Source organism: Camelus ferus, chromosome 32 (genome assembly GCF_009834535.1).
Source record: "Camelus ferus isolate YT-003-E chromosome 32, BCGSAC_Cfer_1.0, whole genome shotgun sequence".
In the NCBI taxonomy this organism is placed as follows: domain Eukaryota; kingdom Metazoa; phylum Chordata; class Mammalia; order Artiodactyla; family Camelidae; genus Camelus; species Camelus ferus.
Window position 1 is genome coordinate 10,256,360 of NC_045727.1, and position 22,057 is coordinate 10,278,416.

At 47.2% G+C, this 22,057-nt stretch overlaps 1 protein-coding gene across 1 annotated transcript; it reads right to left on the bottom strand.

The window, feature by feature from the left end:
- Positions 1-967: 967 nt before the first annotated feature.
- LOC116660888 (atherin-like) lies at positions 968-5,965 on the bottom strand. Its single transcript, XM_032471387.1, has 2 exons — positions 5,074-5,965; positions 968-1,816 (listed from the first exon to the last, which is right to left on the bottom strand). Exons 1-2 carry the CDS (start codon positions 5,519-5,521, stop codon positions 1,704-1,706), a joined length of 561 nt encoding a protein of 186 aa, XP_032327278.1. The 5' UTR covers positions 5,522-5,965; the 3' UTR covers positions 968-1,703.
- Between the last annotated feature and the right edge of the window lie 16,092 nt (positions 5,966-22,057).

Here is a 22,057-nt window from a genome sequence, read left to right on the forward strand (position 1 = left end):
GGGGCGTCTGGAGCTAGGGAATTCAGGAGGGACACTTCCATGTACCTTTGTGTTATGTTAAAATACCAAAAAACCACCCCCAAAACCAGAAAACAAGTTTCAAAGCAACCAAATTGCTGAGTTGATGTAAAATATAAAACCACATCTGTCTCAGACACACCTTTGCTCCCACCTCGGCCCCCAGCAAAGAACACGGGCCCACGCCGGCAAGTCAGCCCCTCCACACCGTGGCCAGAACGGAAGCCTGAGAAGGGAAGCCGATCTGCAATGACTTCCTGCTTCAAGGCTCTGCAGCTGTCCTTGGACCCCAGGACCACAGCCTCCCAAAACACCGGCCCACCCCCCAGGCTCCCACCCCTCGCCCTGTGTTCCATCGCCCTCACCTGCCTCAGGTCCCAGGTGCCACATAGGTGAGTCCTGACTCCTGGGACGCCCTCCTCCCTCCCCCCACCCCCTGACCCCGGGTGCCTAGGTCATTCCTGCTCACCCTGCAGCCCCCAGCTTGGTCCTCTGTTCTTCTGTCATTTTGGCCTCCCACTAAGGGTGTCCACTGCTTAAGGTTTTCATAATACCCCACTGCTGCGCTTCAAAGGCTTCCTCTCTGTTTGAAATTCAGTATTTGCAGTTTGTTAGTTACTTATGTTAGTGTCTGTCCCCCCAGCCCTGAGTGTCATGAAAGCAGGGGGTCATCACTGCACCCAAACACCCCACCCAGGGTCTGCAGCAGAGCCAGGATGCAGTGAGTGCTGTGTGGATTAAACATTCAATTAAGTGCTTAGGCATCATATCTATTTTTATGTATAATTTTTTCCTTTTTTTTTTTTTTTTGGTGAAGGGAGGAGGTAATTAGGTTTAATTATTTATTTTTGGAGGAGGTACTGGGGATTGAACCCAGGACCCTGTGCACGCTAGGCATGCACTCTACCACTTGAGCTATCTCCCCCGCCTCCACTCCTACCACCACATCTATTTTTAAACTTTTTATTTTGGAATTTTTAAGCACACACAAAGAAGAAAGGAGTATAATGAAACCCCAAGTAGCAGTCATCCAGGTTCAGAAACCATCAACGTGCTGCCGTTTATCTACACCCTCTTCTTCTTTCTCTTGTTCTGCTCACAAAAACCTCAGTACGTGCACCGACACACTTCCACACACAGAAATGCACGTGTAGGGGTGTCTGTGTATCCACTCAGAGGTCACGGGGGACCCGGAACACGTGGTGGGCCATGGTCACAGCGCACCGGAAGCCCCATGCAGGCCTAGTGGCTTCCCACACGCTCCAGGAGCCGCCTGGTCTCTCAGGTGGTAAAGTTATTTGGCGGGGACCCGCTGTCACACCCTTCCCGCCCCGAACAAACACAAAGACGCACAGCCCAGCGAGTCACCTACTTGGCTGAACTGTGCACCTGCTCACCCTCTGGGAAGCTTCCTTCGTGAGTATTTTTCTCCCCTGCGCAAAGTCAACGGAGGATGACGAAAACAGGAAAGCCCAATCAGGCGGAGACTGAGGAGCCAAGGCCACCTGATCGCCAGCAGGGCCCAAACTCAAGGCTTGGATCCCAGAGAAAACAAACGCTGCTGGGCATCCTGCGTACCCTCAGAAAGACAGAAGGGAGAGCAGATCACACTGGAGACAGGACCTGCTGGCCTTGCTGCTCATGCAGAGAGGGGACAAGTATCCCTTGTCCTCAGCAGTCAGAAATCATTTCACAGCTGTGAGCTCTGGCGGCTGCTGCTCTGGAGGGAGCTCGGGCTGGTGGTGTACGTCCTCGCCACTGACTTGGGCAAAAATCTCATGTTCCCAAGGTGCGCTGCCTGAAGGAAAAACAGGTGTAAGTAAAAAGACTTTTTAATAGCCAATATTTAAAAGCACGTGAAAGGGTTTTTAAAAGCCCAACAATAAATTCAGATATGTATTAGTGCCAATGCCTTATTAACCAGATCATACCCCTGCTTCCAACCGACCCTCTTGGCCGTATTCTTGGAGCGGGGACACTGCGGAGAAGCTGGAGCTGACGGGGTCTGTGCATCTTTGGCCCACATTAGACCAGCTCCCTCCTCCAAGTGGGGCCCAGACCCCTCCATTTCCCAGGTGTTGCATCTCTGCCTCTGTTCCCCCCAGGAGTCTTGTGGCCCCATGGCTGTGATAGGCACCTGGTGGGAGAGGTACCAGAAGGCGGGGAACCTCAGCCCTCCCGGATTAAGCCAGTGTCTGAGAATCTCAGCAGTCTTTGGGTCACTGTATCTCTTATTTCAGAAAAAAACAAAACCAAAACTGAATTTAGAAAAGTTATCCTCTCCACAGATGACAAATCACTCTTTAAAAGCGGCAAGTTTTCACTCCAGTACCATCTCCCCAACAGAGACCACCACCGCCATCCCGGGATGCCTCTTGGGTCCCTCGGCTTAGACACACCCAATGTGTGCGGCTAGTGCCCTCAACCTCCAGTAAATGTCCATTTCAGCAAAATTGAGAAAACCTGCCCCTGATTTAGCCTGAACAACAAGGGAAGAGAGCATCCAAAGACAGAGCTCAGTGGTGGGGCAGGCACTTAGCATGCACAAGGTCCTGGGTTCAATCCCTGGTATCTCCACTAACAAGAAAAAGAAAAGACAGGGTGTCAACTTTTAAGAGTTAGCGATTCTGCCTGTTGAGTTACTAAGGGGCCATGAGGCCAGGGGTCAAGAGCTCAGGTTCTGGGCCCAAGATCCTGAGTCAAAAGCTGGTTCTGCCTCACTGACCAAAGGACCTCAGATCAGTTACTCCACCTCACTCCAGCCTGTCAGTAAACACAGTGATGATGACCACACCCAGCTCACAAGGGTGCTGTGAAGACTGAGAAAACACATGTGAAGTCCCACGTTTATGAAGCACTCAATAAATATTAACAACTATTTTTATTAGCCTTTGATGATTTAAAATTTGGTTTAAAAATGTGAATCAAAACTTCACATTTATTTCTACATTAACTTAGGATAAATCATTATTGTTACTTCATTAAAAATGTTACTTTGTTATTTACATTGATCGTCCACAGCTCAGTCAGGAAGAGAAAAAGCTCTTCAAATAACTGTGTAGCCCCGACAAGGCCCTAATCTCATCCTGCCTTGATCTTCCTACTCTGAAACAGAACTAGAATTAGCCTACTCTGAAGAATGGTGATAATGGTGAAGTCCTGCCCCCTCTTCCTCGCCCAGCAAATACATGACCTACCGCGCTGAGAGAGGGCAGGTCCTGGTCAGAGTGCCACAGGCCCAGCGTCCTCCCAGTAGCCCCCTAGCATCTTGGATCTGTGCAGCTACACTCAGGCAGCTCCTCTACGCACAGAAACGGAGACACACAGGTGATCACCAGAAGTTCTGACACCACAGGAGAGCTTAGAGACTCAGTCCCAAACCTTTATTTGACACCTGGCCTTTCCATGGCCACTGGGACACATGCCAGCGCTCAGATCCCCTGCCAGACAGCACACTGTCACTGGGTGGCCTGGGTCTAGCCCTGCAACTGGAGGACTCTCACCCACTCAGTGCTCATCTGCCTCTATTCTGGGAGCTTAATGCGGATGATGGCCAACTGCACCTCTGCTTGGGTTCTCTATTTTTAGCTTAACCTGTATTTCCTGAGTATTTTACACTGCAGCATCCAGCCGTATCCTGGGTGCCTGGAAAACTGGAAAGTGCCCAGTCACTATTCGTTGAATGAATCACCCTCAACATGAGGCAGTGGGCACTTCCATTCCCATTTGCTTGTGAGGAGGCAAGCTGACTAAGGTTATGTGACCTGCCATTCTGCTTAGCTAGTAAACTGTCATTGGGTATCTCCACTGGGCTGTCCCCAGGGCCCCGTGCACCCTCCCCCATCCTCCACTTCCCACCACTGCCCCCACACCAGTTTCCTTCCTGCACTCCCCATGCCAGCCCTGCTCCCGCCACACCTGCCCAGGCTCACCAGCATTTCCTGTAAACTTCTCCCCTTTTACAACTGTTCTGCAAGATGCACCCAGCACAAGCTGTCTCAAGCCACATCCGAACAAGCCTTTGTCTTCCGCATAAGGCTCCCCACCCCCTGGAGAATGAAACTCAAGTTCTACCTCCCATTTCAGATGCCAGCAATTAGTCCTACCAGTGCATCTAGCCTTACACTTCCACATCTGCCTCTGGTGCTCAGAGCGCATCACAAATGGCCTGGCATTCCTGCTCATGAACCTCCTGTGCCTCAGGTGCCCACACTGCCTGGGGATTCTGGTTTCCCTGAAGCTCAGGCCTACCTCCTCCAGGAAGCCCTCCTTGTTCCCACTTGAGGCTCAGGTAGGAACACCTGTAACGCTCTACATCACATGGATAAAAATATAATCATCCCCTCTATTCAACTACAAACACCTTGAAGGCAGAGACTAGGTCTTTCGCATTCAATTGCTGAGTGCCTGGCACAAGGTCGGCACTTGGTAGACACTCAGATGTCTTAATGACTCAGGCCGCCTGGTCTTCCAGACCCAGGGGTCATCCTTGATTCAGCTGTGCTAGGGAGCCAGTGAAGCCTGTCAGTCACTATCTCCAAAATCTCTCTGAAATCCTGCTTCCATCTGCATCCCCACTGCACTCCCAGGCTCAGGCCCTCCTTACTCCCGGGACTATGAGATTAGCTTCCTTCCTCCAACATCCCCTTCGTACAATTACACTTCCTGTCTGTTTCCTGCCAGAGTTGCTCTCCTGAAGCACACATCTGACGTCAGCTCCTGGCCTAAAGACCCCTTGCAGCCTGCCCCGCCCGCAGAACCTTCCCTGGCCCTCCGCAGCCTCTCCCCATCTCTGGGTCCACCAACCTATAGCCTCCCACACGCCCAACACGGTCCGGTGGCCACGCCCAAAAGTCTGCAGGCACACCGGTGCCCTTGCAGGGCGCACTTCAGGCCCACTCCTTCAGGGCTCAGTTCGGAGGTTATCCCCCGGGCGGAACCTGCGCTGACTCCCCCTCCTCCACGTAGGACTCGGGCCTAGACCCCGCTCTGTGCTCTACTGCGCTTCCAACCCCACTCAGGGCAAAGTCCCCCAGGTTTCCTCCCATCAGTAACCTGCAGCGGGACCAACGGGGAGGAAGAGCTCAGGGTCCGTCGAAACCCCGCGCTGAGGGCGACGGAGGGCAGGCTGGGGTTTTGGCGGCGGTCCTGCGTGCCGTCCAGGTGCGACTCCCCCTCCGTAGGGCCGCGTGTTGGATTCGCAGCTCACCTGAGCCGCCCTCGTCGCCCGCGCGCATGCGCCGCCCCGGCCCGCCCGCGCAGACCCCGCCCCGGCACGCGCCCGGCCCGGCGGCGGTGGCGTCGACGCCGCTAAGGCGCGGTCCCTCAGCGCCAGCCTCGCGGGTCCAGGCCTCGCCGCCTGCCCCGCGGGGCGGCCCGGTGCTCCTGGCGGTGTGGACGTGTGGGCTGAGCGCGGCTGAGGAGGTTCTTTGCGGGCGCATCGTGAGGTGGGTACTGGGCTGTGAGAGCGGCGGGCGGCCGAGCGCGAGCGCTTCGGCGTCATTATCACCGGTTTTTATTGCGGCCGAGCGTGTCGCCGGGTGTTTAATGACCTTTTCCTGTTGCCCTGGGATTTACGAGGGGCAGGGAGGCGGGCGTCCTCACGGGAAGGGCCGGAGCGCGAGCGGCCGAGGGAGGCCGGGAGACGGCGGGGGTGGCGGGAGACCCTCGGGGAGCCGGAAGCCGACGAAGCCTCCAGAATCCCCGGACAGCGCGGGCGGCCGCGCGCCCGACAGAGCCAGAACTCCCCGGCCCCGAGGTGAGGCCGTGGGCGGGCAGCCCCCGCACCAGGGAGGCGTGCTGACGGCCGGTGGGGGTGGGGGACACGAAGGACGCGCCACCGTCCCCCGTCACGCACGTGCCCCCCGAGCCGTGTGCCTGGCCAGGGTTAGACGGGCTGGCGGCAGTGAGGGCACGGAGCGGCCCGAGTTGGTGCTCGAGTTGGTGCGCGCGTGGCTGGCCCCTGACCCCCTGTTGTCCCCGGTCACAGCGGGTCCGCTGCTGGGGGGCGTGGCCAGTGCACACCCCCAGTACTGCCCAGTGAAGTAGAAGAATTTTTCACTCGTGACAGGTGAGGAGACAGGGAGAGAGCTCTGCCGGGGAGTTTAAGCCTGGGGGGCAGGCACGTGCGTGAAATGTAAGCGGGATCATTGCAGTGAGGCGGCCGGTACACAAAGTTGCCCCAAACTGCAAGCAGGTAGGTAGGTGCCTGGCTGGTTGCTCCCACCGTGCTGTCTTGTTGATTGGAAAGCACTGTAACCTTCTCAGAACATCTGGTGTCTGGAACTTTCTGCATCCTAATCGTTAGTTTCTGCAAAACAAAGCACACTTTGGTTGAACCCCATCCTTTCCCTGCAGAGCTAACACTCTGTGCCTGTTCCACCTGTATTAGGTAGTTTTATCACCCTTTTTTGCATTCTTTGGGTTTAATTTCCCAAAGGCCATCTGTGGCAGGCAGAACTCTAAAGGTGGTTGTTAAAGATTCCCCTCCCCAGGTCATTCAATCAAATGCTGCTCTCGGCATGGCTGAGAAGACGTTTGCAGGTGGAATGAAGGTTATAACCATGTGATCTTAAATGAGAGAGCTCATCCTGGGTTACCTGGCTAGGCATAGTGGGATCATGTGTGTCCTTAGAAGCCCAGCAGAAGGTAGTTGTCAGAGACTTAATGGGTGGGAGGAAGCAGACAGGGTCAGAGAACCAAAATGTGAGAAGGACTTGGCCTGCTATTCCAGGCTTTGAAGGGACCACAGGTCAGGGAATGCAGGCAGCCTCTAGCAACCGAGAAGGACCTCTGGGTCGACAGCCAGGAAAGAAACTGGGATCCTCCTCCTGCCACCATGTTGGAACTGAATTTTGCTAACAACCTGAGTGAGTGTGGAAATGGATTTATCCCTAGGGCTTCTAGAAGAGAATGTGGCCCTGGCCACACCTTGATTTTGGCCCCATGAACCTGAAGCTGAGAACATGCTGTGCCTCTTGAGTGTCCACACTGTTCCCAGGTGTCTGGTGTCTTCATCTGGGCCTCCATTTATTATGAGGGGAAGGTTGTAGTTGGTCACACTGATGCAAGCACTTGGCACCACTGGTTTTATTTATTACTTTTCTATTAATTTCACTCATATCCCCTGCAGTTATAGTAAGAGTCTGTTTCATATACTGGAGGTTTGTGGGTACTCATTTTCATTCTTTTGTTCAGCAAACACTTACTAGGGTTACATGTCTGGCCCTTTGCTGTACCCTGAGGTTATAGAAATGAAGTCATGTTCTTGTGGACCAATTGAGGGGTAGAATAGTGTTTAAAAAAACAAAACTGAATAAATTTTTAAAATCTTTTTGGCTTTATTTAACATTTCATGAACTGGGCAGCATCTCATCTAGCAAACAGAAAGGAGCTCCAAAGAGCTGTGCAGAATGAAAGTTTTATAGGCAGAAGGAGGTAGGACAAGGAAGTTAATCTAGCAATGCGCTGATATTTTAGGCAAGGTCACCTTCCTTTAGGGGAGGGCAGGGGCTTATAGAGTGAATTACTTTGCTAGTGATAACCAGTTAATTCCATATGGACTGGTTTAAGATTCCATTTCTGACAGAGGTTGACACTGTAGTTAAGTCTGGGTTTGGTGATGTGGGACTTGGCACAAGTGACTCCATTTTGGGCCTGTTGTTTGTTTGTTTCTTTTCTTTTCTTTTTTTAAACAATAGCGACTGGCCAAGAACCCCAACTCTATCAACTACCTGATTAGATCCTGACTCTGCTGCTCCCTAGCTCTGTGACATATCACGGTACTCTCTCAACTGGGTGTGCTGATGGCTAAGCCCAAGGGTTAGATCTGTGATATTGTGGTTTATGATAAAGGATATGTATTTGATCTTCATCCCTATAACTGGCACAGAGCTTCTAAAACCCTTGGAATTTCCTAAGTGATGACAGCAGTAAATGTGTCTTTTGATGTTAATGAGGTCATTTTTGGAAAGCACCTAAGGATGGGGGCTAGTTGCCAGGGGAGCCAACCAGGAGTCCAGAGGGTTGGAACTTTCAGGCCACCCCTTCACCTCCAACCTCAGGGGAGGGGAGAGGGGCTGGAGGTTGAATAAGTCATCAGTGATGAATGATGTACTCTGTAACGAAGCCTCCATAAAAACCCCAAAAGACAGGGTTCAGAAAACTTCTGGGTTGGTGAACACTTGGAGATTTGAAGAGAGTGGTGCGCCTGGAGAGGGCATGGAAGCCTCACATCCCTTCCCCGCACCTTGCCCTAATCATCTCTCCTGTCTGGCTGTTTCTGATATATATCCTTTAATAATAAGCAGATAGTCTATTAAGCAAAATGTTTCTCTGAGTTCTGTGAGCTGCTCTAGCAAATTTTTTTTCAAGATTTTTATTAGTAAAGTAAAAAGGTAGTAAAAGATAGTACACTCCCGAGAATTGGGAGCAGGCCAATCCAAGAGAGGAAAAATGGCCTGCTCTAGCAAATTAATCAGACCCAAGGAAGGGGGTCGTGGGAACCTCTGATTTATAGCCAGTAGGTCAGAGGCACAGTTAACAGTCTGGACTTGAAATTGGCATCTGCACTGGAGCATTGTTATGGGACTGAGCCCTCAACCTTGGAATCTGAGGTTATCTCCAGGTAGATAGTGTCAGAACTGAGTTAAATTGTAGGACACCCACCTGATGTTGGAGAATTGCTTGATGCGGAGGAGGAATCCACACATCAGAACCGGGAGCAACATTGGAGAGTTGTACGTATACATGCATCACTCTGAACAGTGCCTGGCACACGGCGGGTGCCAAGTGAGTATACTTGCTGCTGCTGTTGTCATTACATCGTGGTCTAGTCAGCTCAGATGGACTTTGGCACTATGCTGATGATGCCTGGGACACACCTCTCAGCCATTTGACAGGTAAATAAAGAAGCTAAAGGTGAGAGATGCTGATCGACACCTGGCCAAGAATCACAGAAGAGCCAGAGCTGGTTCTCACCACTCCTGAAGCCAGGGGCGAGAGCAGAACTAATGTGTTTGCCTTGTGGACTGGGGCCTGGCAAGGACCTGGAGGTGGGATCATACCTGGTGTTGCATGTGGGGGTCCCTGGGCCTCCCAGAGCTCAATTCAGGAGGCCTGTAGAGCCAGAAGCAAGCTTGACCTGAGTGGTGGCCAGGTCGTGTCACTGCACCTTCTTGACTGTTAGAGGAAAGCAGGGATGCTCCCTGTCTTCCTACATCCAGAGTTTTCCAGCCAGCAGGCCTAGTTCATGTGTGGTTTCTTCTCAGAGGCCTCTGCTGCAGTGGCCCTTGCTGATTCCTCACAACACTGTGAGCAATGCCCAAACTCTAACTCCCCAGTGGGTTCCCAGCTCATCAGAGCTCAGCGTCACGATGGCTGGGGGTATCAGGGCTCTGGTCCCAACCTCATCCCATTGATCCCTCCCCCCCAATCCCTGTGCCGTGGAGAAGGGGAGCTTTGTTCACTTTTCTGTTGGAGGCACTTCCCATGCTGGCACAAGATGTTTGGGAAGGGAGAAACACCTCCGCTGTGGAAAGGACAGCAAGTCTCTGGCTTTGGACAGGCGGGCTTTGGATTAAGCAGTCTAGATAACCTTCACCCTGAAAACAGCTCTGCAGAGCAGGGGGGCCAGTGAGAGCCACAACCCTCTGCTGTCCAGGGACATGGATGTCATCACTCTTCCCTCTCCCAGAAGCACCATCTCCACTTGGCTCCCCAGCACATCCTGTCAGGCTGCTCCCTGCCCAGACCTCTGAAACAGTTGGCTGGTGAGTCCATGGTGTAAACTAAGCCAACTGACCACAGACAGCTTCCAAGCAAAGTTTGTTTTTATTTTATACTTGTGTTTTTAAGCCCCAAAGACTCCTGGTTCTGGGAGGGACTGAGTCACTATGAGACCTTGGGAAGGTCCCTTGCAGTCCAGTAAGTTCAGTAAAGTTGCAGGGTATGAGATCAATATATAAACTCAATTATACTAGTAATGAACAATTTGAAAATGAATTAAGAAAATTTCATTTATAATAGCATCAAAAAGAATAGAATACTTGGGAGTTAATTTAACCAAGGAAGTATGAGTCTTATATATGGAAAACTATAAAACGTTGAATGAAAATGTAAAGATCCTATGTTCACGGACTAGGAAACAATATCAAGATGGCCGTGCTCCCCAAATTGATCTTCAGGTTCAGTGCACTCCCTGTACAAATTCTAACTGCTTTTTAAAAGAAATGGACAGGCTGACTCTAAAATTCATATGGAATTGCAAGGGATACAGAAGAGCCAACACAATCATGAGCAAGAACGATGTTAGAAGGCTTACACATTTCAATTTCAAAACTTAATACAAAACTAGAGTAGTCGAGACTGTGTGGTGCTGGCATAAGGATAGACCTGTTGACCAATGGAATAGAATCGAAGGTCCAAAAATAAATCCATACGTTTATGGTCAATTGATTTTTGACAAGGCTGCCAAGATCATTCAATGGGGAAATAACAGTTTTTTTGAGCAAATGGTGCTGGGGCAACTGGGTGTCCACATACTAAAGAATGAGCTTGGATCCCTACCCTTATACCATATATGAAAATTAACTCAAAATGAACTACTTTAATGTAAGAGCTAAAACTATACAAGTCTTAGAAGAAAAAGGTGAAAATCTGCATAACCTTAGATTAGGCAACAGTTCCTTAGAGATGACACCAAAAGCACAAGCAATCAAAGGCAAAATAAATTGGACTTCATCCAAATTAAACACTTTTGTGCATCAAAGGATGTTATCAATAAAGTGAAAAGACAACTCACAGAATGGGAGAAAATATTTGCAAATCATGTATCTGATAAGAGTCGAGTACCTAGAATATATAAAGAACTCTTACAACTCAGTAATAAAAATTGAAATAAAAATCAATTGAAAAATGGGCAAAGTATTTGAATAGATTTTTCTCCAAATATGCTCAGCATGATTAATCATTAGGTAAATGCAAGTCAAATTCACAATGAGACTGCACAGCCACTAGGATGGATAGAATTAAACAACAAACAAACAAACAATTGTTGGTGAGGTTGTGGTAAAATTGAAACCTCATACATTGCTGGTGAGAATATAAAATGGTGCAGTTGCTGTGGAAAAGTTTAGCAGTTCCTCAAAAAGTTAAACATAGAATTACCAAATGACCCAGCAATTCCACATGTAGGTACTCAAGAGAAATAAAAACACATGTCCACTCAAAAACTTGTATACAGATGTTCATAGCAGCTTTATTCATAGTAACCAAAAAGTAGTAACAACCCAGATGTTCAGCACTTGATGAATGAAGCAAAATGTGGTCTATCCATGCATCGGAATACTGTTCAGTCATAAAAAGGAGTGAGGTACTGACACAGGCCACAAAAAGGATAAACCTAGAAAACGTTATGCTAAGTGGAAGATGCCAGGCATAAAAGGCCACACTTTGTATGACTCCACTGATGTGAAATGTCGAGAATAGGCAAATTCATAGAGATAGAAAATAGATTAGTGGTTGCCAGGGCTTTGCTTTTATTTCATGTTGTCAAGGTTTTTAATGTTTGCCTTTGTTCTCTCATTCGCTGTCTTCCGTCTGGGGTTTCCTGGTTGGCTATACAGTCCTCATGGTAATTACCATGGGCTTCAGTCCTGGGCACCCTGGCCTGCTGCTCCCAGGGGCCTGGGCCTGGAGGATGGTGTGTGGGATGTGGGGGTCCTGGCCAAGGCCAGGCTGCTCTGTAGGATGTGCTGAGGGGACTGGGCTCTACCCACATCATCCAAGCCCGAGCACTTCACTTTCTTTTAGCTATTCCTTAAAAAATGCTTTTTTTTTTTAATTGTGAGAGAGATTACATACAGCTTCACAGATTATTGTATAACAAACATGCACGTAGTCACCCACAGGTGTCGCCTTGGAAGCTCCATATGTCCTTTCCGTGCACCTCTCTTCAGAGATAAAGGTTATCTACACCCTCATGGTGATCATTTCTTTGTTCTTTATAGTTTTACCAGCTGTGTATGCATTCCTAAACAATACGGTTTAATTTTGTTTGCTTTTAACCTGTACAGAAATGAACCTGGTTATCCATCTCTCTGTCACAAGCATCCCAAACTTCAGTGGCTTGAAACAAGGATCATTCTGTTCTTCTTTCTCAGGTGCTGGGTTGACCTGTCAGTGGGGTGGCTTCTGCTCAGGGTCTTGTGTGCAGCCATGGCGCTGGGGCCCCTTATGAAGTCCCTCCCTCCATCTCTAGCAGTTGATGCCACCTGTTGGCTGCACACGTACCCTGTGCACGTGGACACTTGTTCCTCTAGATCATGGGATGATGCTTGTTCAACTTTTTGAGTTAATGGCCAACTATTTCCTGAAGTGGTTGTACCACCGAGAGCCCTCATTGGGTGCGTGAGAGGTCTGTTTCTTCGTCTCCACCCTGACACCCCAGAGGCACCAGGAGACCTTTCACTGACCTCGCTTGGATTCTGTCCTGGCAGGACCTGCCTTTCTTCCCCCTCAGCTGCGTGGAGGAGGGCTGGTGTTGGCAGAGGTGCTCTGCTTCCTCTTGCCCAGCCCACCACCATTGGCCGCAGGCCACCAGGGACATAGTGGCTCCCAGAGTGACAGCTAGAGTCTGCAGCCTCCTCCTCCGGCTGAGGCTCCTGTCTGCACTCAGGTTGGCATTTACCTCAGCCCTGGTTGGTCCCTCTGTCTCACCCCATCTTCTTCCTCTCTTCCACAAACTCTTCAAAGTCTCAAGATTCTCGGCCCACTGATGCTATTCTTTGTTATTTCCATGTTGTCATGTGTTTATTAGCTCTCAGCATCTTTACCGCTGTACACAATGGGACACTCTGTAGTGGGGTGGGGGACGGGGGTGAGCTCTGTCTGCTTGTCCTAGGGCCTGTGACTCACTTCTGCCTCACAGGCCCGGCTTGTGGGCCCTCAGAACCTGGCATGTGGCGAGGATGGTCCCTTCCCCTGGGGATAGGAGGCCCCTGTTATTCTGTTGAGCCTGTGGCTACCCAGCTGCAAGACCACACTTCACCCATCCCAGCATCCAGGTGTGACCACGTGCCTGTGTGGAATGGTGGCTCCTCTCACTTTTCAGCTCCATTCCCAGGAGCTCTCTTCCAGGCACCAGCCAGCCCGAGCCCAGCTGCACAGGCCCCTCTTTGTCCTGCTGTTTTCCCTGCATCCCCCACCCACTGCTGGTTCTTGTTACTGCCCTTGCCCAGGGTCTGTTCTTTCCCATAAAGCCTGATCACACCTTCGCCCTGGTGAGCTCCTGCTCATTCCTCTAAACCCATATAAGGATGTAAGGGGCAGCTCCTCTACACAGCCTCCAGCCTCCTGGGTAGGTGCCATGTCCTTCCACTTGGCCCTTCTGCTCTCCCATCCCTCAGTCTGTGGGGAATGAGGGCGGAAGGCACCATCTAAGGCAGCGTCCTGGGTGTTTTGGACATTTGTGGGACCAGCATTTGCTGCAGGGAGGCCCACTTGGGGCATCCCCAGTGCCTCCCTCTTCAGTGAAAGTGTGAAAAGAAGCAGTTATCTTCAGGGGGCAACCAGAGCAGATAAGGGGTGAGTCCACATACTCCAGACCCTGCCAGCCTCCTGAGAAGGATTGCGGTTGGGAGTACCTCCCCGTGTCCTTGGTGTGGTCAGCCTGGCCCTGGATGTCCAGCTCTGACTCACTGCTTGTTTGGGGCATTGCTGGCCTGGATGCCAACTCCTGTGGGCTTGATCAAGCCAGTGTGAGCTTGAGATAGGATCTGAGGACTGGCTCCTGGGAGCAGTGGGGATGCTGGCATGTGTTCACAGCCGCTTCCTGCCCCTGGCTCTCCTCCTAGCAAGCTGGGTGTGGCCACTGCCGAGAATACCGGGAGGTGGGGGCATCGTCTTGGGTGGACCCTGCACACCAGTCCTGAGTGTACGAAACAGTCTCAGGGTATCAGTGACAATAGCATGGGAGCTGGTGGCAGGTGACAGGTGACAGGTTAAACATTCTCAGGTTTCAGTGTTGCGGGGAAGAGGGCAAAGCTATTAACTTTAGAAGTTATTACCTTTAGAAGGTGACCACTGAAATAGGCCCAGAAGGTATAATTTCCAAACAGGAAAAAAGGATATGAGAAAAAGGCAAATTAAACCAAAAGAAGATGGAAAGGGGGAGGGAACAGGGGAGCTGGACACACCTGTTACAAAAAAATAACAAGTGCACCTGTAGTCACAAAAAATGTAAAGGGACCAAACATTCCAGATAACAAAAAAGATTGTCACATTGTATGAAAAATAATCCAGGTTTCTGAAATTATAAGAAACCCTCCTAAAATGTAAAGAAACATAACATTGAAGGTCAAGGGAGAAAAGACTCACCAAGGATGAACTTGTGGTCTGTGTCAACATTAGGTTAAATACAGTTTAAGGCAGCAGAGCCCAAAGGTGACTTGTGGGAAATACAAATACAAAGCCAAGCTTCTGGTAATATTCACAAGAAAGAGAGGAGGCACAAATAAAACACTAGGGTAGAAAAGAAGATCTCACCACAGATGCCCCAACAAATGAGCAGAAATATAAGAGGCTGTTTATCAACCTTATGCCAACAAATTTGAAAACAGATTAAATGGATAATTTCTTGGGAAAACAGTTTTCCAGAATGAAATCCAAAAGAAATAACAAACCTGGATTATCCTACAATCAAAGAAATGTAATCAGTGATTCAAAATCTGCCTCTCCCCTCACAAAATTTTAAATAGCTTTGCAAGCAAATTCTATCTTTTGAGAAACAGATCTTTCCAATCTTGTACAAATTATTTCAGAGAATAGAAAAATAGGAAACTCTCACCTCATTTCTGTAAGGCTAGTATAAATTTGATATGTAAACTGAACAAGGGTAGGACAGGAATAAAATTACCGGTAAATCTCACTCACAAACACTGATGCAAACTGAATCCAATAATGTATCAAAAAGATAAATTCTCATGGCCAAGTTGGGTTTATACCCAAAATGTATGACTTGTGTAACATGATAAAATCACATAGTGTAAATTATTGTATTAATAGGATAAAAGAGCAAAAACACAGTAATACTTCAATAGATACAGGAAAAAACTATGATGAAATTAAATTTTCTTAGTTAAAAATAAAGAACAAAAATAGGAGTAGAAGCTAGTAGACTAAAGGACATCTACTAACATAGCAGACAGCATAAACGATGAAGTCATTCCCAGTGAGATCAGAAACTCTACGTGAAGCCCACGATAAAGGTCTCTATATGACATACTACTGGGTATCCTAATTAGAGCAATGAAACGAAAAAAGGAAATAAAACGCAGAGAATTTAGAAAGTAAAACACAAAACTCCTTATACATGGTATGATTATCTATGTGGAAAACCCAAAGGCATCTACAAATAAATTATTAGATCAGGTTGCTGGATTCAAAGGAAAATTCATTCGTACTTCTATACAATAGCAAAAATCAGTTAGAAAACTCAATTTTTAAAGGATTTAAAAATAGCAACAAAAATATAAAGAATCCAGGAATAAATCTAATAAAAGAATTGCAAACCCATAATATAGTAAAAATAGTGTCTGTGGCACTTCTTATTGGCCATTACTATCCTAAGCACTTTAATCCACGGGGAAGTATTTTCTCCCTGTGTGTAACTTGTCTTTTCATCCTTTAAAAAGTGTCTTTTATGAAGCAAAAGTTAATTTTGATGAAGTTAAATTGATCATTTTCTCCTTTTACGATCATGCTTTTGGTATCATGTCTATGTCCTGAAGATTTTCTCTCAAGTTATCATCTAAAAAGTTGTGTAGTTTTATATTTTACATTTAAATCTAGGATTAATTTTGAGATTTTTTTTTTATGGTGAGATTTTGGTTGAGGTTTTCTTGTCATATTGATATCTAATTGCTCTAGTATATTTGTTGAAGAAAATTATCCTTCCTCCACTGAGTTGGCTTTTTTTTGTATGGTAAAATATGCATCCTATAAAATTTATACTTTTAACCATTTTTACAATTCATTGGCATTAAGTATATCACATTGTTATGCAACCATCACCACCATCCATCTTCAGAACATTTTCATCATCCCAAACTGAAACTTGGTACTCATTAAACAGTAACTCCCAGCCCCTCCTTCTCCAGCCCCTGGCAACCACTGTTCTACTTTCTGTCTCTATGAATTTGACTGCTCTGGAGACCTCATATTAGTGGAATCATACAATACTTGTGCTTTTGTATCAGGCTTATTTCACTTAACATTATTTCTTCAAGGTTGATACGTGTTGTAGCATATGTCAGAATTCTCTTCCTTTTTTGGGGGGATGGGGGGAGGTAATATTTTCAGAGGGAGATACTGGGGATTGAACCCAGGACCTCATGCCTGCTAAGCATGTGTTCTACCACTTGAACTACCCTCCCTGCTTCTTTCTTTTTAAGACAGAGTAATATTCCATTGTATGGACATACAACTTTGTTTATCCATCCATTCATCTGTTGGTGGACACTTGCATTGTTTCCATCTTTTGGCTGTTTTGAATAATGCTGGTATGAATATTGGTGTATAAATATCTGTTTGAGTCCCTGCTTTCAATTCTTTTGGTCATTGAATTGCTTTTGCATGCTTGTAAAAAATAAGTTGGCTGTACTTGTATGGGGCTATTTCTGGGTTCTCTATTTTTTTCCATTGGACAATGACTGTCTCCTAATAAGCAGTATATTAATATCTATATAATAGGTCTTGAAACCAGATAGAGTGATTTTTCGCACTTTATTCTTTTTTTTTCAGAGTTGTTCTAGCTATTCTAATTCCTTTCCTTCTCCATATATATTTTAGAATAATCTTACCTGCATCTGTAAGAAATCTTGCTGGGATTTTGAAGGGAAGTGCATTATTCACCTCTTTACGCCTTGACTCTTCCAATCCATGAACATGGAATGCCTCTCCATTTATTTAAATCTTCTTCAGTTCCTTTCATCAGTGTTTTATAGTTTTCAGCATGTAGTTCCTGTATATATTTTGTTAGATTTATATCTGAATATTTTGATTGATTGCTTTTTACATGTTAAATCAATTTTGCATTCCTAAAATAAATCCCATTTGGGCATGTGTTTTTTATAGGTGTTGCTGGATTTGGTTTGCTAATAATATCGTTGAGTATTTTTGCATTTCCATTCACAAGCATTATTGGTTGTAGTTTTCTTGCGAAGTCTTCATCTAACTTTGGATCAGGGCAGTTCTGGCCTGATGGAGTAAATTAGGAAGTGTGCCCCCCTCTTCTATTGTTTTGTAAGAGTTTGAGATTGATTGGTGTTAGTTTTTCTTTAAACATTTGGTAGGATTTACCAATAAAGCCATCTGGTCCTGAGCTTTTCTCTGTTTGAATTTTTTTAAATTATTGACATGAATCTCTTGTAGATCTATTCAGATTTCTTATTTCTTCTTAAGACAGGTTTGGTAGTTTTTGTTTCTAGGAATTTGTCCATTTCATCAGGGTCACCTGCTTTGCTGGCATACAGTTGTTCATAGTATTCCCTTAAAATCACTTTTATTATTAGTGAGATATCATTAGCAATATCTCTTCTTTCATTTCTCAATTAAGTAATGTGAGTCTTCTCCCTTTTTTAAAGGTCCGTTTAGCTAAAGGCATACTAATTTGTTGACCTTTCAAAGAAGCAACTTTTGCTTTCATTGATTTTTGAGGGTTTTTTTATTGCTCAGGATATGGTCTGTCTGGCATAGGTTCTCTGCACACATGAAAAAAATATGTATTCCACTGTCTTTAAGTAGTGTTATATAAATTTTGATTAAATCCTGTTGTTTAATGGTGTTCTTGAGTTCTGTCTTTTTGCTGATTTTTTTTTGTCTATTTGTTCTATCAGGTGTTGAAAGAAGAGTGTTGAAGCCTCAACTATAATTGTCAACTTGTCTATTTCGCCATTCAGTTTGATCAGATTTTGCTTCACGTATTTTCCGGCTGTGTTGTTTGGTGTGCACACATTTAGGATTGCTATGCCTTCTTGGTGGATTGACCCTTTTATCATTATGTAATGTCTTTCTCCATCCCTGGTAATTTTCTTAATGAAGTTAGCTTTATCTAATATTAATATAGCCACTCTTACACTTATTTGGTTAATGTTTGCATAGTATATCTTCTATGTGTCTTCTTTCAACCTACACATGTAATTGTATTTGAAGTGAGTTTCTTTTAAATAGCATACATTTGGGTAATTTTTTGGTACACTCTACCAAACTTGTTTAACTGCTGTGTTTAGACCATTTACATTTAATATAATTATTGATATGGTTAGGATTACAGTCTGCCACTTTATTTTCATTTTCTGTTTATTCTGTTTTTCTTTTTGTTTCTCCATTTACGTTTTCCTGCCTTCTTGTAGCTTACTTGAACATCTTTCAGAGTTCTATTTTGAATTGTCTGAAGTATTTCTGAGTGTGTCTTTTGTATATTTGTTAGTGGTTGCTCTTAGATTACATTTTATGCACTCATCAAAGTCTATGGATGTCAACACTTTACCAGTTGGAATGAAGTATATAAACCTTATCTCCCTTTATATCCCATTACCTTTCCCTGTTTATAATACAGTTACCTTTGATATTTCCCCTGCATACACTGAGGACCACTTCAGGCAGTGTAATCATTTTTGCTCCAACTTTCAAATATAATTTAGAAAACTCAAAAGGAGAAGGAAAGTCTGTTGTAGTTACCAATATTTTGCTTATAATATTCTTTCTTTCTTTTTGATGTTCAAATATTCCTCTTTTTATCATTCCCTTTCTGTTTAAAGAACATCCTTTAGCCACTCTTTTAGGTGCATCTGCTGATGACATTCTCTTAGTTTTCCTTCATCTGAGACTATATTTATCTCCCCTTTGTTCCTGAAGAATATATTTGCTAGGTACACAATTCTGGGTTGACATTTTTTTACCCTTCTAGTGCTTTAAAAATATGCCTTCTCTGGTCTCCATTGTTTCTGATGAGAAATCCTCTTTCATTTGATTTGTTTTCACCCATTGGTGAGATGTCCTTTTTTTCTGGCTCCTTTCAATACTTTTCTTTGTTTTTGGTTTTCAGAAGTTTAATTATAGTGTGTCTTGGTGTGGATTCCTTTGGATATATGCTGTTTGGGGTTCTGGCAACATCTTGAATAGGTTTTATTTTCCCCTAAATTTAGGAACTTTTCAGTTATTATTTCTTTAGCAAGTAATGTTTCTAACATGTAAAGTGAGAGCACACCAAGGCTTTATGTGGGTACATAGACGATTCACCAAAGAGAAAATAAAAATGAGCAGTATAAATTATAAAAAATTTAATCTTATTACTGTGCAAAGAAATGCAAATTAAAGTAAGGTGCCATTTTCTGCCCATTCAATTAGTAAACTTCAAAAGCTCCGTATACTTAGAGCTGATGACAGGCAGTGAAAACACACTCAGGTAAGGGGTCTAAGGGACACACCCTCCTGAGTGTGAGCTAGAAATGCTACTTGGAGGAATTTTTCCTGAGGAAATTGTCCAAAATCAAGGCTCATGAATAATGACATTCATAGCATTATTTATAATAGAAAAAATGATCATTTATAAAGCTGTGTCTTAAGGGATGGTTGCATGATTACCAGAATAATCATCACCATTAATGTTAATCCAGGGTCCACCTTAAGCCAGGAAGTACTGTCTGCTCAGCTCCTTTGATGTTACGCCTCTCAGCATCCCCATTTTATAGAACCTTGAAACAGATCTCACTGGTCACAACCTGCTGCCCAGAGTGGTGGAGACGGAGGAGTCCATCCTGGCTCTGTCCCCACTCCCAAGGTAGTTAGAAACGATGACCATCACGAGGGCGTTTTTAACAGAGTAGGGATATGTTTACAGTATGCTGCTAATGAAAAAGGAGGATCCAGAATCACTGTACGATTTTAAGTGGAAAGAGTATAAAATTGTTGCAGAATGTAGCCTGCCGAGAAAGAAGGAATCTGAAGGAAGGGGCTGGGGGAGAAGGTGGACAGAGAGGCCTGATGGCAGTGCAGGCTTGAGGGGTGGAGGGCTGCCTCCCAGAGACCACACAGAGAACCCCATCCAGTGTGGTCTGTCTGCCAGAGCCCCCTGCCCACTGAGGAAGGTTAAGCAGTGGTGCCCTCCCATTCTGACCACAGCCCCAGAGCCCCCCAGTGACTCAGCACACAGGCTATCCTCTCAGGAGCAGCCCGTGGCCCCAAGCTCAGCCGCCTCCAACTGAAGTCAGAGGAGCTGTGAAGGTCAAGGGAGCCAGGGAGGCTGGCTAGGGAACCTGGAGGGCGCTCAGGAATGGCAGCAGAGGACCAGGGTTGGTGACTGTCTCTCTCCCAACCCTGCGGCCTCTACCATGGAGGGCTTCACATCTGTGGTGGGACAAAGGCAGGGAGAGCCCAGTTCCTTTGTCTGAACTGTGAATTCACAGCTGTTTGTCAAAGGGCACTCGGGTGTCGTAGGCATCCATACCCCTCCCACGCCAGCCGCCTCTGGTCCCAGGGCAGGGCTAGCAACACTGGATGAGCTGCCCCTGGAGCACAGGCTTGTGCTGAGAAAGGGTAGCAGGCAGTGCCCTGTGTTCAGAGGCTCCACAGACAGCTGCTGCCCTGGAGGAAAACATCCTCAACTATTTCAAAGCCGAAAGAAAAGGGATGTTCTCACTTCCCTTGAAATGAAATCCCTTAACTAGGAGCTTCCCAAACCCCAGCCCCCCGAAATCTGGAACCTAAATTTGGATTGTCCCTGGAAGGTCACCGGATCACCCTGGTGTGGGGTCAGCCGGCAGCTGCTCAAGATAAACTGATTTCTGCCGACTCAGGCCTTTCCCCACACAATGAGATCCTGCCGCACTTCCCCTGGGAAGCAGAACAATAGCGGCAGATGAGCAGGTGGCCTTGGCCTGTGAGCTGGCCCGAGAGCCCCTTGCTAGAAGTCAGGCATTCACACTGCACAGCCTGGACCCCTCTCTGACCTCGGCCTTTAGGCCTGGGCACCGCAGCCCTGCTGGCCTCCTTCTGCCCTTTCCCACCTCTGGGCCCTTGCTCAGGACTTCTTCCTGTGTTTAGGCTGAACTGTCACCTCCTCAGAGTCTTTGTCACTCAGCATCTCCCTGCTGTCTGCCGCATGGCCGTGGGCATACGTGAAACAGCCCTACCCAGTCCCTCGTTGAGGGCAGGCCCCTGGGTGCATGTTCTACTGTGGGACTGGCGGTGCAGCTGGCACACGTCACCTGGGCTGCTCCCAGGGTCAGTGCTTTGTCTATGGGCAGTGTGAGGCACACAGAGTTTCAGGCAGAGTGTGAACCAGGAGCCAGGCCTGCTGAGATGACCCTGCTACCATGAGAACAGTTCAGGTGGCTCAGAGTAGGGCCTAGACAGCCTGAGGCCACAGCAGCCATCCTGGGGAGATGGTAGGGTGGAGAGTGGTGGGGGACCCTGGGCAAGGTCCCTGGACTTAGGGCCACAGGAAAGTGGGATTGAAGGGTGGGGAAGGTGGTAGGGCTAGGCCCCCTGGAGTGGATGGGGGAGGGGACATCAAGGAGGGTCTGCAGCAAGAGGGTTGCTGCGAGTGAGGGGTGGCTGGGAGTAGGCAGTGGTACTCGGAGCCCCATCCTGTGCAAGGAGTGAGAGGTGGGGGTCAAGGAGGGGGCAAAACTGCTCCCCCCGAGTCACACAGGGCCCAGCAAACTTGCCTTGGATGTCCTCCCACCATGCTGGACGACAGGGTATTTTTGCAACCACCTGAGGAGGGAGAAAGAACCAGGCCCAGGAGGGACAGGTCTGTCAGAGCTCCCAGCCTATGGCCAGGCTTCTCTGTGGAGTTCCTATGAGCAGGCCAGCACCTTGGACGTGAGCAAGGAATGAGGGTCCTAGCGGCTCCACTCCAGGGCAGAGTACTGCTGGAGACAAAGGTCTGACAGGGAGTAGGGAAGGGGCTGCCAGAAAGGGGCTGGTGCCCCCACCTGAGCCTCGGTGGGGTCCAATGTCCATCCCCATGGGCCTT

Coding starts and splice junctions, on each gene's coding strand:
- LOC116660888 (XM_032471387.1), bottom strand. CDS start 5,521: ATGACGCCGAAGCGCTCGCGCTCGGCCGCCCGCCGCTCTCACAGCCCA. Junction 1,817..5,073: donor CCCCGTTGGTCCCGCTGCAG/GTTACTGATGGG, acceptor TTTTTCCTTCAG/GCAGCGCACCTTGGGAACAT.